We start from the raw sequence: 15,215 nt of genomic DNA on the forward strand, positions 1-15,215 counted from the left end.
ATTATATTTATAAATTTTAAAGTAATAACATTTATCACGTGAACAGCGTGACGTGACAGTAATGTGTCCCAACCTTAAAGGACAGAATGAAAATTGGAAGTGAAATAACAGAGTAATAACATTTATCACGTGAGCAGCGTGACGTGACAATAATTTGTTTCCAACAGATTTATAGCTATGGGAATACCTCGGTTCACACTTTTCGAATATCAATGTAATAGCAGGTGACGTGATAGTAACGTGTTTCCACCTTTAGGTACGTATCGAATGCAGTTTATTCGAAATCATAGTAGAAGATCCGACCGATGCAGCCTGGGACGACAGACAAACGGAGGTACGATGGGAGAGGATTCACCATGATCTTATGCATCAACTAAGCGACGCAGATCTGTTAGCGAAGAAGATCGTGCAACCAACTGTTGAGGCGAAGCACGAAGTTGTTCCCGGGACCAGCAAATGCATCCAATTATTATTAAACGCCGCTGTTGCATTCTCCGAATACGTCTGCCAAGTTCAAGAAATTCATTTCAAGGATACGTTGATGTTTCAAGTTCGTTATCGGATAATTGCATTTCAGACAGGAAAATTTCCAGGGGAAAAGAATTCTGTAAAAGTCTGATGTGAATTTGATCGCAGACCAGAGAGTACACGTTCGCGTTATCGAATCCAGGCATTGTAAATACGTTGTTCTCGTGGAAGATAAATATGGACGAGCAATATCCGAAGAGGAACATCGGAGACGGTTCGAACGTGAGTTCCAAGCAGAGAACCACGGACGAAATCCGTTCGCGACAGAATTCGATACCGTCCAGAGGAATTTACTCCGCGAGAAGTGAACATCGTCACCGAAACATCGAAAGGGACGAAAGGAGCTCCGGAGACACTGCTAATTTGTCGTCGCAGCAATGTCAATCTTTCGCCTCTGGTAATTGTAAATCTTTACCGTGATTTTACTCCTTTTCTATGCTATGGATTCTTCAGGAATAAATTTGGGGGAGTGAGGAGTCAAATCTTCAGCTATCGTGATTACCTAATACGAATAATTCAACGATTAAACGATTTTCCTCCGGCTAAAAAAGAAATTAGTTCCAGTGAAATGGTTAACGTATGATAAAATAGGGTAAAATAATTCTTTCAAATATTCGCGATTACAGATAGCACGGAGCCGAAAGAGATTGGCAGCGCGAGGCGATCGGATCTTTTCAGTAGCACGGCAGGATTGTCAGAGAGAACCACCGATAGTTGGCTGGAAGGCGACGATTTGCCTTTCGCAATTTACCCCGAGACAGGAACGATACCGCCTGGACAATCCATGGAATGTACATTAAAATTCTCTCCCAAGGATGTATTTTATTACAAGGCATACCTTACGTGCAAGTACGTGTTCGATATAAAGAGACAAAGCAAATGGTAAAAATCGGTAGGATAGAGTGTACTTACATTGATATATCATATGTAAGAAAATAGAAAGTGCAAGTGTTATTGACGTGTAGTCAGAAGTCACCACTTCGTGGTGCTTCAATTCAAGTTTCACTTGTCGAGTACCGAAAAAAGATGGGTTACAGCTTCTTTGGCTGTACTCCCGGGTGCAATTTCTTCCGAATTATATTACCCTCTACTCTCCTTCTCCCTTTTACTACCAGCGACACTCTTAGGGATTATCTATTCGACTTCCTTCTCCATCTTCTTTCTCTCAATATTCCAAGCTTTAAGTAGGTAGAATAGAAATGAAACGGTATCAAGTGGTATATTGCCCCAATCGATGTTCGAACCCTTGGATGATATTAAAGTGCACTGCCTCTTCGACGCGTAACACCCAATTAAGATTGGTGATCGCTGCTGAAAAGTTTCTTTGAGACTTTGTCATCTTCTCTAGGGGTCCCTTTGCTTTTCTTGTAGACTCGAAATAACTGTCCACCCAATTTTATGGACTGTAGTCCACGGTGCTCCATCTGAAAACCAATGGGGGAGAGGGGAGGTCCAGATAACGAAGTGATCTGTGGGGTAGAAAGATAGGGATTGGGTTCGTTTCTTTGCCTTTAGGGTAGACCTGAAATATGGTATGCAATCCAACTTTCTGAACTCTGGGAACCATTTGAAGATCAATGGGGAGGAGGAAGGAGATTGAGAGAAAGAGGTGATCTGTGGTAGAGAGAGAGGGTGGTTCTCCTTTTCTTGCATTCACAGTGGACTCTGGAATGGTGTCTATCCAAATTTTTGGACCCTATAAGACCAATGGGAGGAGAGGGAGAGGTCTAGAGATGGAGATGATCTTTGGTTCTCTTCTTTGCCTTCGCCATGGACTCTGAAATGGTGTCCATCCAACTTTTTGGACTCTTGCTAAGACCAATGGGAGGAAGGGGAGAGGTCTAGAGATGGAGATGATCTGTGGTTCTCTTCTTTGCCATCGTCGTGGACTCTGGAATGGTGCACATCCAACTTCTTTGACTCTTGCTAAGACTAATGGGAGGAGGGGGAGAGGTCTAGAGAATGAAGTGACCTTGCCTTTGGGATGGATTCTGAAATGGTGTCCTAACTTTTTGGACTCTGAGTAACATCCAAATACCAGTGGGGTTGATGCCCAGAAAAAGAACCGATCTGTGGGGAAGAGAGAGAGAGTAGATGAGTTCTCTTCCTTACCTTCGCGATGGACTCTGGAATGGTGTCCATCCAACTTTGTGAACTCTAGGCACTATCCCATGACCAATGAGAGAGTGGTGAATGGGAAGTCTCCAGAAGAAGTAAATTAAAAAAGAGTCCATGTCGGAGGTTCCTTTTTGCCTTCTTCTCACGGTGGACTCCCCGGAATTGACGTCCATTCAATTTTTTGGATTCTGAGCACCATTCGAAGATCAATAAGAGGGAGACCGAAAGGAGGTCTCCAGAAGAACAGTAATTTAAGTGTCCATGCCGGGGTTCCCTTGCCTCCTCGTGGTGGTCTCTCTCCGGGATTGATTCAATTTCATGGGATTCTGGTCTCGATCCTTAAGACACTGTGGGAGAAGCGTTACATATTTAAAGTAAACTCCAGGAAATCAGATGAACTGTCCTCCTACTCGAGATCTCGTAACTCTCTGATATGATCAGGACGAGTCCAACTTTGAGATGAGAGAAAGAGGAGAGAGTGTTATCACGTGAATATCATTAAAAAGGATATTGTAAAAAATTGGACTAAAAACAGAAGAAAATCTAGTTGTAAAAAGGAAGAAATAGAAAGATTCTAAAATCGTGTGAAATATAGGGTGGAAAATCTCGATCCTGAACGGCCAAACTGGACGATCCAGGTCGTGGCAAGAAGCCTGCTCCCCTATTGTCACTTCGACGTGCAGGAGAGCGACTACGTAACCAGCAACAGACGCGACCCAAAGCGACCGGGTCCCGTGGGCTACGAGATAGACGATCTCACTTTGTGGCAGAACATCAGGGTAATCGAATTTAAAGTGGTCGGCGTTGGCGGAACTCACGTGAAGTAAGTTACGCAAACACAATCCTCTCCTACGTTATACTTGTTTTAACGAAGCTCATTACGCCTCGTTTCGAGGATAGAGAAATTAATTGGAACAACGGGCCGAGAGAAATTCAAACGACAATTAAATCTTCCTTATCTTTAAAAAATATCTTGTAAATCTTAAACTCTTGCGCTTGTTTGTCGAGTGTGACTCTACGTCAATTTTATTCACAGGTACTCCTATGTCGAGTCACACAAGACATTTTTAAATCGCCAGTTTAAATATGTATTATATTTCGCAATATTTTTTTATACTTAGATAAGCAACGTTACGTGTATATGACTCTTTTTTGTAAGGAAAAAAAGTGCAATTGTTGCAGAAAAGTGTCATATATGTTTGATGAAGCAGTTGTTCACATTGCTTCCTATCAACCAATTGTCCTTTGAAGTACTTCTTAAATAAAACACTTGAAATAATGCGGAGTTATTGGAAAGAAAATGAAAAAAAAAAAAATTCGCAGTATAAAGGGTTAAAAAATATCGTTCCAGACGTACAGATGTATCTTAAAAAATGTTTCGATGAATCTTCAAAAAGAATTATGTTCCAGCTGTACGGAATAAAGAAAACCATAAATAATATGTAAATTTCAATAAAACACTGTAATATGTGAAATTTCAGAAAATTTCATCTGATCAATCCAACCTCGGACGATTACCATTTCTCGTGGAGGGATCGAACGCAACACAAGACAGACGAGATATCGAATTTTCATTGTACAGTGACCGAGGGCGTAGCTGAACGCGGGAAACGAACCGACCTGGCTTTCACGTTTTTGGCAGAGGACGTCGGTGTCTTCGAATCCTTCTGGCTCTTCTCCATCGACAGATACAATCTCGAGTGCCTTTTCCTGGTCGCCGCCGTCGTAACCGAGCCCTCGGTGCACTGCCTCACGGTTCACGTGAAACTGAAGCCAACAATCTTGGGTTGGGCCTCGAGTATTCTTACCGCGAACCATCAGCGCGCTGCCTTTTCTCTTTTTTCCCCCTTTCTTAGTTTTTTTCGACTGCTAATGCATACAAGGTGTCACGTTCAATTTTGACATTTCATTTTTCTTTAAATTCAACGTACAACAGCAAACATAATAATAAATATCACAAAAAAAGGAACGAAACAAAAATCCAAAATATCCACCCCTCGCAATTGAATTAAAAGACACAAATATCAGTCGCAAGCATCACACTACATACACTACCGGCCAAAAGTTTGAAATCGCCACCCAATTTTCATTAATATTAAATCTGCTACTAATCTTTTATAGATTCGAAGTTTATCTCAATTCTACATTTATCAATTTATCTCGTATCAATTGATTCGAATGATAAAAAATTCTCAAAGTCGCTGACTTTTTTCAGGAAATTTTTGTGTCAATTGCAATGATCGGTGATTCCATACTTTTGGCCGGTAGTGTACCTCATAGACATAGCCATACACCAAGGGACCAAAATACAGAAGACCAAATATACAGAGAAAATGGAAAAATGTACACCACTGGCACAGTAAATCAAAACAAATCCCGGAAACAAAACAATGTGACAATAGTAACCGTGTATAATATCAGTCACGGGTATCACGTCACAAACACTCACACAAAACTTCCAACTATTAGAACTACCAACATACATCTTCATTTACACATACAAAAAGCTGTCATACTAAACATAATAACAACAGTAAAAAAATTTAGCAAATTCTCTATGTGGAAAACTTTTCCATAATAATAATAATAATAATAATGCACAGTGATTATTGTTCATTAAATTCTCTATGTCGAAAACTTTTCCATAATAGTAATAATAATGCACAGTGATTATTGTTGATTTTCAGGGCACAACGTGCGAGACACGATCAAATTATTGAACAACGAAGATTTTCATATACCATTTAAAGTGGCGGAAGAATCTCTGTTTTCCGAGGGTAAATTCCAGAAGCTCGCCGTGACTCCAGCAACTGGGAGCCTGGTATCGAAGAGTGAACAGCATCTCTCGTGATTATCGCTCTTAATTTAACGACGTGTAACAATGACGTTGGCTTAATATGTTCAAATATGACTTGGTTCTTAATTTACGCCTCGAATCCCTCATTTTTCCCTTTTTTTCCCTTCTTCTCTCGCGAGAAACCGCAGAACAGAATGGCTCGACGAATGTTTTAATCCGTCCGCAGGGTCGAGTACCATCCAAGCCGGGTCGGTGAATTCCACTTTTCCATTCAGTGCGCCGTGAAGCTGATGAAAAGCCCCCTCACAGTCTTCGTGACCGCCTCCGTTTACGATATCGTGTCCTCGGTCTCCTATTGCATCCACGCTGGCGAAATCGCGCGAACTTTCGAGGACAAGGAGAACGTCATTGACCTGGGGAAGGTTGGCGAACCCCTTTTTTCTCAATTTCGCCAACTCGAAAATATAATTCTGTCGTATTTCGAGGGAGCACACGCACCGAGGCTCCTGAAAACAGGCGAAAGTTTGAGAACTTTTTGACGACAGGTAACTACCGAATCAAAGCTTTTAAATTTTTTCAGAGGATGTAAACGCAACTTTCAGCTTCGTTCTCCAATTTTTAAAAAGTATACATGTTGCAAAATGGGGGAGCGATTCGCTAATTGCGAAACTTCTTCTGCTGGCCGCCATCGCCGGCGAGGATTGGAAGGTCTGAAATAAAAAATTCTTGCTGTTTCGCTAGTAAAAATGTACCGCCTACAATGTAGCCTGAGACTTTCTCGATACATTCGTTGTTTCATTTTTTAGAAAATTTTCAGGTTGATTTGTTTGGGGAAAAAAGGTTTTTCTCTTCGAACGGCCACCGTTTTCATAGTAATTAAAATTTTATAAAAATCTTAAGCTACGTTATAGGTAATACATTTTTATTTATAAATCGATAAGAACTTTTTATGTCAGACCTTTCAATTCTTGCCGGCGATGGCGACCATAAGTCGATGTTCCAGCAGAAGAGGTTTCGCAAGTAGCGAATAAGTCTTCCACTTTCTAACGTTGTTACTCTAAAAATTGAAGAGGAAATCTGAAAGCTACATTTATATCTTGCGGAGAAATTGAAACTTTTCGTTTAGTAGTTACCTGTAAGAAAAATTCTCCAACTTTACTTATTTCTACACGCTTCAGAGTGGTGCACTCCCTCGAAGTGTATTTTTTAAGATAATGAAAAGGAGATAAAGGTGTTACTTATGTTTATTTGAAGTTAATGCTCCAAATACCGGTCACCGTCAAGTTCGATATAACGAATTCCGGTAAAGTGGCTTTCTATTATTCTTGGGAGATTGGTATGACGCCAGAAATTGCGTATAGAAACGCATACAGCGTGGCAATATCTCAGAAACAGGGTCATGTGACTGCTGAAGATCGATCTACTTGTTGTTTGACAGTAACAGTGTTTCAAAAAGTCACTATAAAAAATCATTGCGTTCTTCTGAAGGTATGTCGACTTTAATCAACGAGAAAATTAATAAACATGTCCCTCGTATTTAATTAAAAAAAAAAAACACAAATTTCCTTAGATTTCTAATGGTTCTACCTATAAATTCATACTGAAGGCCTGTTCGAAAAAGCCTGCTGTCGAATTCAATTTCAATCGTTACGATTTTGGACCCTGTTACATTCAAGAGAAGAACACAATGTCTTATTACACAGAACTTCAACTGACGAATTCTGATGACGTGCCCTTAGTGTGAGTTTCATCGAAAAATTCATTCCTAATCATTTTTTAAATTAAAGTAATTTTACTATCCATAGGCAAACATATTTTTTCACACTTCGTAGGGAAACTGGGTCGTTCACGCCCAAGTCTAATTTTTTTTACTGTTCTAAGATTTCGAAACACGCGAAAGAATTCTGGGATACTTATCAAAGCCTCCACTACATTATACATTTAAGTCAAATATTTCGAACTATTTTTAATAAAAATAAAAATTCGCCTCAAAAAATGCAAGAGTGAAATTTCGCTCGGGTCATAAATGACCCAAATTAACTACGGAAGATTTAATTAAATAATTCAGATGTTCGCAATAAATGGAATACTCCATGAATTATTAGGTCATGCTGAAAGTTCCCGAGGTTTCAAGCTGTTCATTTTAAAGAAGCATAACTCCGTTGAAATTAAAAGCTTTTATCCAAAATAATTTCCATAATATTCGACACACTTTTGCCAACGCGTTTGTAAAAATGTTCAATTTCTGCAAAGTTATGTTCCTTCAACGTAAACGCCTTAAAACCGCGGAAACACTTAGGCTGACCGAATGAATAATTATCCTAACACAGAGTCGAGTGCAAGTACGAAGAACAGCCACACCTGTCCATCGACTTGACTTCCCTCTCAGAAGCCATAGTTCCTCGATCCACGATCGCTATACCGATCATTTTTCGCCCTTTAAAGGAGACCACCTATCACGAACGCCTAATATTCGCGATCAACTCAGCGAACGAGAAGAATATAACGATTACAGGCGAAGGTATCTGGTACAAAGTAAGTTATCCAGGAGCGTCGACTTGTTAAAACTTTCGAGCAGCGATAAGGATGTTGCCGGCCGGTTTTTTCCGCAGTCGCGAGTGGATCCGGTTCCCCGTGGCACGGTGGGGCAAAGCGTAACAAAGCAAGTTTCTCCGGGTTGCGAGAGGAATCCTCGCGAGAGAGGCTTCTAACTTACGCCACCACGGGATATTTACGTGAGCTCGCCTGGAAATCGAATCTTCTCGCGAAAGTTTCGCAGATTTTCGCGCTCCTGTGTCGCGGGGCTAATATTTGCCACGCGGAAGTTATCGCGGGGTACGTTTAAACCGCTCTAAATCACTTCGGGTCAGTTGTCGCGGTTGAAATTAGAAATTAACGAGAGGCAAGAACGTTTTGAAAATTTAGAAAGATTTCTGTATAACCCTTCGACAGTTTATCCCGCGTGAGACTCGGGCAAAGCGTCAAATATTTAAGTGTTTGCACTCAAGAGAGTCTCTTAGGAAGAAAGTTGAAAAGGGACGAGATATTATTGTCATAACTATGACGTAGGGTTGTCTATCCCTTGTTTTAAAAATGATCAGACTCGACGTAATTATTCAAAAAATACGCGTGAAATATACATTTTGTTTACCGTAATTCATAATATTATAAGACTGTCAAAGATTCAAGGTAAGTAGATTTTTCGTAGGTGGATGTGTAGACAATTTTTTTTTCTTTAATGGAACATAGTTTCCAATGCATTGTCTATAGAAGGGTATTAAGCTATTTATGCCAAACAGCCATTAGCTTAAGAGATATTTTAATATCTTGCTTTAATGTATGTTTTCAATAATTCACTCTCTATACACTACCGGCTAAAAGTTTGGAATCACTGTGCATTGCAAGTTACACAAAAATTCCCAGAAAAAAGTCAGCATCTTTAAGAATTTTTTAACGAATTTTGTATCATTCGAATCAATCGATATGAGATAAATTGCTATTTATCTCCACAATATCAGTAGCAGATTCAGTACTGATGAAAATTGGGAGGTGATTCCAAACTTTTGGCCGGTAATGTACGTGATTGCATGTAGATAACGTGTACTCACAGAGCAGTCATTCACAAGTCAGAAAATTAAATCCTAATTACGTCTAACCCGCATTGATCCAGCTCCTTCTACCTGCAAATTCTGTCACAAAATTTTATTGCACATTTTTTTACGTACGATTCCTTCTGTCTTCTACTAGTCCCTACCCATTAAAGGCTTAACCCTTTGAACTCCAAATTTTTTTAAAATTTTGTTTTCAGTAACTCCCTATTATTTTATATAGATATAAAGACGAGGGTCTTTGGTGTTACACAGAATAGAACATACCGGGTGAGACGATAAGAAATGCTATCTGAAATAACTCGTTACATATTGCTTTGATGAGAAAAGTAGTACATATGAAATATATTGTGTACAGTGGGGCTCGTTTAATGAATACACTTTGACGTTTTTATGTCTCGAATTGTATGAGATATCAAGGTAACTTTGAGTTCTTCATATTTATAAATCTCTGCATATTTTTATGAGCGTTATATTGTAGCCGATAAAAGGACGAAGCTTGTGTTGACCTTGAGTCTCAAAACTAGAAGATTCACTAATGGAAATATGCAGTGACATTTAAAAAATTTAGAGTCACCTTGATATCTCAGATAATTGAAGACATAAAGAAATCAGAATGCATTCATTCGACGATCCCCACTAAATACAATGCATTTAGTATATCTAAAATATGCAGTGCCATTTAAAAAACTCAGGATCACCTCGATATTTCAGATAATTGAAGACACAAAGAAATCAGAATGCATTCATTCGATAACCTCCACCGAATACAATGTATTTAATATATCTATAACAGTTTTTTATTAAATCAGTAAACAGGTAACGCGTTATTTCAGATAGCAGTTCTTATTGACTCACCCGTTTTTCCAAAAAAAATTTCAAGAATATGTATTCCCGAAAAGATCTCGATTTTCCTCCAACGTGAAACGCGAAATAGGTTAACAATTAGATCAAAATCGAAAATAAACCATAGAAACTTGATTTATTGTTGCAGCCTTGAAAAGATGCGTTCACTTTTCCAATTCGAACTTCTAGAACAGTTTCCAAATGCCTTGCAGGTCCGTCTGGTGAATCCTCGCGACAAATCTATCGATCTCGGCAGCGTTCCCGCCTCCAGGAGCGTCTCAAGGAAGATCCCTATAATAAACGAAGGTCTGGCACCTCTAGAATTAAAATTCGACCTGCTGAAGAATCTGAGCGGCTACGACGAGTATCGCGAACGACTGGGATTTCGTTCGCTGAAGAAAGAAGAAGCAAGCGAATTAGCTCGAGCCTCCATTATGGAGACGAAACGCTCTGGGACGTTGGATCAGAGGCTACAGACCGTAGAACCGAAACTTTCAGACGTGTTAACGATAGAACCTTCGTCTAACGTTGTTTTGAAACCGAATAAAAGGATGAACGTGTCGGTCACTTTTAGACCTACGTACAGAATGTGTCCGTTCGCTACTAAAGTGGCTCTTCAGACGTCTTCGACGATCCTTCCGTTGTTTTTGCTACGTGGAAGCTGCGTTGGCGCGGAGTTTCGGTTAAACAGAAGCCATATCTCATTTGGCACAGTTGTTCAGGATTGTGTGGAGAAGTCCAAAGTGATTTTGATGAACACTGGAGATATTGGCTCGAGGTTGATGAATTAATTAATTTGAAAGGGTTAGAGAAATAGATTAGGTTGGTGCATATGAACCGTCGTTTTTTTAAACGAAACTTCAGATTGTGTTTCTTCGGAAAATAATGTTCAGTAGGGCTTCTTATAACGTGGGAAATATAATACTAATTAAGTTCCATCGTCATAGCTTTTCGAGACAAATTTAATTAATGCACAATTACAAAATTACAAATTCAGAATTTGTACATTCCTTCTTCTTTTTTTTTTTATCGCGTTATACGAGGTTCTATTGCATTTAATCAAAATAGTTTCCGCAAGATTTTATACACTTTTTCCAATGATTAGTTGGATTCATTATTCCAAATGTATGAAAATCATTAGTTTTTGAATGAAAAAATTCTTTAAATGCTGCTTTTGCAGTGAATTATTTATTTGTTAAAAAAATTGCAGTTGTTTGAAGAAATGGTAGTCTATCGGGGAAAGTTCGAGTGAATAGGGGAGGATGTGGCAAAATTTCATATCGTGGATTGTTTACAATAATTTTTCTTAAAGCGTTATCATCGACGAACTTATTTGGCTTTCCTCTTGACTCATTTTCCAATGAAAAGTCGCCAATCTTGAATTTTGCACACCAACGTCCAACTGTCCTAACATTTGCACAACCTTCTTCAAATGCTAAATTTATATTTTCTAAAGTATTTACCACACATTTTCCAAGTTCAAACTTACACAAAAAATATTCATCACGTCAGATAGTAATATCCAAAAAATTGTATCATGAACACTTTTTAAAATTTACAACCAGACAAAATTTAATATACGGTGTAGCTGTTGAAAAAACGACATTCCATTTGCAGCAACCTGATATTTATACGATAGAAAAATAGAGAACATTCGTAGATTCAAGTGGAACACGTCGAATCTACCAGATGACTTTCGGATCAGCCCTATGTCCGGTTACTGCTTGGCCGGTATGGATGTCAGTTTTATCGTGAAGTTCCAACCTCGTGAGCAGCGCAGCTTAATCGAGGGTGAGGTGAGTTCACGACCTCGTTTTCAACACCGCGGCGTACAAATATGTCAAACAATCTCTTAATGAGATTCTCTGCACGCGTGTGTTTCTCCGCCGCTCACTCCTCGACGCCCCTCGACTGGTCGTTTTAACTTTCGAGACTACACGGGTTGAAAAATTATCCGTCGCTTCGAATAATTGGAGACTTCGATCACTAATTATTCTCAACGGTGCACTCCAACTTTTTTACACTATTTCCGTAACGAGCAAAAAGGACGTACGTTTTCTCCTTTCTTCTCTTTTCTCTCTTTAAATTCTGAATAGAATACGCGTGATTCCTCAGGCGATAATGGAAATTGAGAAATACGAATCGTTGAGGGTGAAAATTTTTGGAACATGCTCGAAACTTCCGGAACCAATTGAAACGATCTTCTTCGAGTCGCTGGTACGAGAGAAAGAAACGAGAACTGTGATGGTGATGAACGATATGAACGTTCTTTGGAAATTGAAGCCCGAAGTCACTGGAGATTATTTCTTCGTTAATGAAATTCTGCAAATTCATCCGCGGGAATCTGCTCCGTGTGTCATCACGTATGGTCCACTTGTAATGAATACTGACGAAACGCTGCATACTGTGAGTAATCATGTGAAAAAGTCACATCGTAAACAATAGAAACCACCCCTGAGGCGTCTAAAAGTAGGTAAAATTTGGTCATTTTTTTCATAAGTAATTGTTGAATGAAAAGTTTCAAGTTTTTGAGAGAATATAAATGTAACTTTCAGCTTTCTTTTCCAATTTTTAAAAGGTAAATATGTTACAAACTGGAAGAGTTATTCGCTACTTGCGAAACCTCTTCTGCTAGGATATCGATTTATGGCCACCATCGCCGACAAGTATAAATTAAAATGCATCGTCTACAATATAGTACAAGATTTTTCAATAATTGTAATTGTCATAAAAATGATAGCGTTTGAGGTGGAAAAACCCCTTTTTACCAAAGAAACGTCGAATTTAATCGTTTTAAAATAATTAAATAATCGACATATCGAAAAAATCTCTTTTATTTCAGAATTCGCAATATTATTGTTTTTTAAAAAATTGAAGAAAAAAGCTGACAGTTCCATTTATATCCTGCGAAAAAATTGAAACTCTTCGTTTAGTACTTGCCTGTCGACAAAATTCCCAAACTCTTGCCTATATTTAAAAGCCACGGAGTAATGAATTCGTTTAAATGTTTCATCAATATTTCTCACGTGTTTCTATTTTAATTTTGGACCAGGGCACGTTAATATTGAAGTCATTGGACGAAAATATACCCATGCTGTATTCCCTTCGTGGCAGAAGCTTTCCTCCAGAGGCTGCTGCAAAAATTAGCCGTCGATTCCCAGCAAAAATGAAATATACCGAGCTTCTACCTGTTCATAATTGGTTAGACAGACAGGAGAGATTCCATTGCGAGATCAAATTGCTGAAAAGCGACGATATTCGATCGGAGGTTTCAATTTTTTCACGCTTTGATTTCTCTTTATCCGAAATATCAATCTTTTAAATTTCTTTTATTTCTCACTTCCAGATTCCTTTATATAGCTTCTTGGGTAATGAGAGAATCGATATCCCGGCCAATAGCCAGAGAGACTATCGTGCAGTATTTCATTGCTACGTGAAGTCGAATTTTTATTTCAAAGTAATTCTTTCGATCGTCTGTTAATTAGATTTTACCTCTATTTCCACGTGGAGGTTTCAATTTATACACTTTCATTCAGGTGATGTTTACCAACGAAGAAAGGGAGTATCAATTTTACGAGATCGAATATGAAGTAACAGAGCCAGAAGTTATAGAATCGATTAAATTAGCTACCGCCGTTCGAACTCAGGTGTGTTACACCTTGAAATTGGACAATCCATTGGAACACGATACAATAGAGTACACCGTGGAGTGTGATTATCCTTTTATTACGGTGAACCAGGTGCCAAAACTTTTGGCGCCAATGTCACACGTGAGTAATCATTAATTATAATTAATAATTATTAATCATCAATTCGTTAGTAATTTAGTGCCATTTTGTTTCTTTAGTTGAACACTTAGCAATCGTTATTAATTCATTGAAATCTAAACAATCATCGTAATTTCATTAGTAACAATTACCAATACTTTACCATTTTTATTCATCAGTTAAACAATTGTCAATTTTTTAAATTTGCAGGAGTATATGTACATACAGTATCATCCAACGTTACCAACCGATGAATCTGTCATGCTGAACGTCAATTCTGAGAAATTAGGCACTTTTCCGTACGAATTACGCTTGAAAGCCACCCCTGCGCCGCCAGAAAAAGTTACACGATTGAACGCAACCTTGGGAAGCACGTGTAACTTCTCACTTCTTGTGCATAATTCTACGAAAGAGGATACGATATTTATTATTCAAGTATTGACAATATAACAAACGAGAAAATTACGAAAGATACGAAAGAAAATAGAAGGTTGAAAGGTGCCTTTTGTGTCGTATTTCAGGTAGACAGTGATTGTTTCACGATTCCACAAAGAATTTTCGTGGAAGCATTAAGCGACAGCAAGATCAACGTGATTTACGAGCCTTGTGAGATTGGAAACGTCACTGCCACATTGACAGCGTCCTCTGACATTGCTGGAGAATTTGTGTAAGAATAGAAAAATAATTTATACAAATTAATTAAAAAAAGGAAGAAACGAATGAAGCCAGTAATTTCAAGAAATAATGTTTCCATTCTCCTTCAGATTTCCTTTGATTGGTTCTTATTCGTTACCAAAACCAACGGGGCCTTACACAGTCACTCAGAATTTCCCAGCATCGATTCCCTTCAAAAATATCTTCAGAGAGACGAAAACCTTCGACTTTCTCGTCGACGTTCCCGAAATTTTTACAATAGAAGCTCCGTCGCAGATCTTAAATCCTAAACAGGTAATTTTCAGCTGCAATTATATTGAAATCGGTTGTAAGAAAAGGTTACCGTTAAATTCCCTCCATTGTTCCTTTGAAATAATACATTCTTTCAGAGTATCGTTATCCAGGTGAACATCCAAGAGGACAATCAGAACGACGAACAATTAATGGAAGAAAAATATCCCGTTACAGGAAAGTTAATAATCTATTGCACAGATCCTGTTCTTTCTCACGTTAATTGGGTGTACTATTTAAGAGGTGTCTTCGAATAAAACTTAATTGCTGCAACTACTAGCCTCAATAAACGTCCCACCTTCGAATCGACAGGAAACGAATAATATTGCATTTATACTACGGGCCGCCATATAACCAGGTCGTAAATTAAATCGCCGCACTTAGGGGCGTATACCGTACTCCATTTTGAATTTCTGCAGAATAAAAGAATTACCACTTACGACTAACGGTATTTCATTCCAAAGTGGAAAATTTGCAAACGTTATTTACTATTTCGAATATATGAAGTTTTTCCCTGTGTCTGAATTCACGTTAATGTTCTACAAAACTCACTTGAACGGCGAAGCTATAGTCTGACCCGAATATATTAGCTGGTCACGTGGTTTT

At 38.6% G+C, this 15,215-nt stretch overlaps 1 protein-coding gene across 1 annotated transcript in view; it reads left to right on the top strand.

Moving 5' to 3' along the window:
* LOC108575944 (hydrocephalus-inducing protein homolog) overlaps window positions 1-14,866 on the top strand; it is a 21,733-nt gene extending 6,867 nt beyond the window's left edge. Inside the window, exons 11-30 of the mRNA XM_017938886.1 lie at window positions 257-550; window positions 637-925; window positions 1,155-1,377; window positions 3,242-3,469; window positions 4,128-4,432; window positions 5,334-5,493; window positions 5,670-5,865; window positions 6,698-6,931; window positions 7,014-7,183; window positions 7,774-7,978; window positions 10,110-10,675; window positions 11,558-11,693; window positions 12,013-12,303; window positions 12,950-13,165; window positions 13,244-13,354; window positions 13,434-13,667; window positions 13,875-14,099; window positions 14,186-14,331; window positions 14,429-14,612; window positions 14,708-14,866. Of these exons, the coding sequence (XP_017794375.1) occupies window positions 257-550; window positions 637-925; window positions 1,155-1,377; window positions 3,242-3,469; window positions 4,128-4,432; window positions 5,334-5,493; window positions 5,670-5,865; window positions 6,698-6,931; window positions 7,014-7,183; window positions 7,774-7,978; window positions 10,110-10,675; window positions 11,558-11,693; window positions 12,013-12,303; window positions 12,950-13,165; window positions 13,244-13,354; window positions 13,434-13,667; window positions 13,875-14,099; window positions 14,186-14,331; window positions 14,429-14,612; window positions 14,708-14,866 (4,572 nt within the window). The remainder of the gene's footprint in view (window positions 1-256; window positions 551-636; window positions 926-1,154; window positions 1,378-3,241; window positions 3,470-4,127; window positions 4,433-5,333; window positions 5,494-5,669; window positions 5,866-6,697; window positions 6,932-7,013; window positions 7,184-7,773; window positions 7,979-10,109; window positions 10,676-11,557; window positions 11,694-12,012; window positions 12,304-12,949; window positions 13,166-13,243; window positions 13,355-13,433; window positions 13,668-13,874; window positions 14,100-14,185; window positions 14,332-14,428; window positions 14,613-14,707) is intronic.
* Window positions 14,867-15,215: the final 349 nt, after the last annotated feature.

This window comes from Habropoda laboriosa, unplaced genomic scaffold (assembly GCF_001263275.1).
Source record: "Habropoda laboriosa isolate 0110345459 unplaced genomic scaffold, ASM126327v1 scaffold300, whole genome shotgun sequence".
Taxonomy (NCBI): domain Eukaryota; kingdom Metazoa; phylum Arthropoda; class Insecta; order Hymenoptera; family Apidae; genus Habropoda; species Habropoda laboriosa.